General features: G+C 40.4%; 1 protein-coding gene across 1 annotated transcript; it reads left to right on the forward strand.

Annotated features, from left to right (window-relative positions):
• Nucleotides 1-7: 7 nt before the first annotated feature.
• On the forward strand, nt 8-1,390 carry LOC106321770 (putative cadmium/zinc-transporting ATPase HMA4; the record flags this gene model as incomplete). The annotated part of the gene is given in 4 exon segments (XM_013760008.1): nt 8-248; nt 324-526; nt 603-805; nt 892-1,390. Coding segments are annotated over 3 exon segments (871 nt in total), but the record flags the coding sequence as incomplete, so codon positions are not given.

Consider the following 1,390-nt stretch of genomic DNA (forward strand, 5'->3'; position numbering starts at 1 on the left):
GCACTAGTTGTGTTAGTCAGTGCTTGTCCATGTGGTCTTATCCTCTCTACACCAGTTGCTACTTTCTGTGCACTTACTAAAGCAGCAACTTCAGGGCTTCTGATCAAAAGTGCTGATTATCTTGACACTCTCTCAAAGATCAAGATCACTGCCTTCGACAAAACCGGGACTATTACCAGAGGAGAGTTCATTGTTGTTGATTTCAAGTCACTCCATAGAGACATAAGCCTACGCACTTTGCTTTACTGGTAAGAAAACAAACTTGTGCACTGTCCAAAAACAGACAACTCATGGCTGGGAATATCTTGTGTACAATGTTTCAGGGTATCAAGTGTTGAAAGCAAGTCAAGTCATCCAATGGCAGCAACAATTGTGGACTATGCAAAATCTGTTGATGTTGAGCCTAGAACTGAAGAAGTTGAGGACTATCAGCTCTTTCCAGGTGAAGGAATCTATGGTAAGATTGATGGTAATGATATCTACATAGGGAACAAAAGGATTGCTTCTAGAGCTAAGTGTTCAACAGGTAATAAGAAGTTTCAAAAAATTTGTTACATAATGTGGTGTTGAGTCTGATTCACTTGAGTGTTGCTTCTTGACAGTTCCAGAGATTGAAGTTGATACCAAAGGAGGAAAGACTATTGGATACATCTATGTTGGTGAAAGACTAGCTGGAGTTTTCAATCTCTCTGATGCATGTAGATCAGGTGTTATTCAAGCAATGAAGGAACTAAAAGATCTTGGAATCAAAACCGCAATGCTAACTGGAGATAATCAAGATGCAGCTATGCATGCTCAAGAACAGGTGAGTAGACTAAAAACAAGATCTCTTTATAACTAATTATATAAATCTTGAAATGTTTTTTTTTTCTTTTTTTTTTTATGAAACAGCTAGGGAATGCTCTGGATGTTGTACATGGAGAACTACTTCCAGAAGACAAATCAAGAATCATACAAGAGTTCAAGAAAGAAGGACCAACTGCAATGGTAGGAGACGGTGTGAATGATGCACCAGCCTTAGCCACAGCTGATATTGGTATCTCCATGGGGATCTCTGGCTCTGCGCTTGCAACACAGACTGGTGATATCATTCTAATGTCAAATGATATCCGAAGGATACCACAGGCCATAAAGATAGCGAGAAGAGCTCGGCGCAAAGTTGTCCAAAACGTGTTCATATCCATCATTTTCAAAGTAGGAATACTGATTTTGGCAATTTGTGGTCATCCTTTGATTTGGGCTGCGGTGCTGGTTGATGTAGGGACTTGTCTGCTGGTGATTCTCAACAGTATGTTGTTGCTGCGAGAGAAGGACAAGAGCAAGAACAAGAAGTGTTACAGGTCTTCTGTGTTGAATGGTACGAAACTTGAAGGAGAGGCGGATGAAGAGG

The sequence above is a fragment of the Brassica oleracea genome, unplaced genomic scaffold (genome assembly GCF_000695525.1).
Source record: "Brassica oleracea var. oleracea cultivar TO1000 unplaced genomic scaffold, BOL UnpScaffold02946, whole genome shotgun sequence".
Taxonomy (NCBI): Eukaryota; Viridiplantae; Streptophyta; class Magnoliopsida; order Brassicales; family Brassicaceae; genus Brassica; species Brassica oleracea.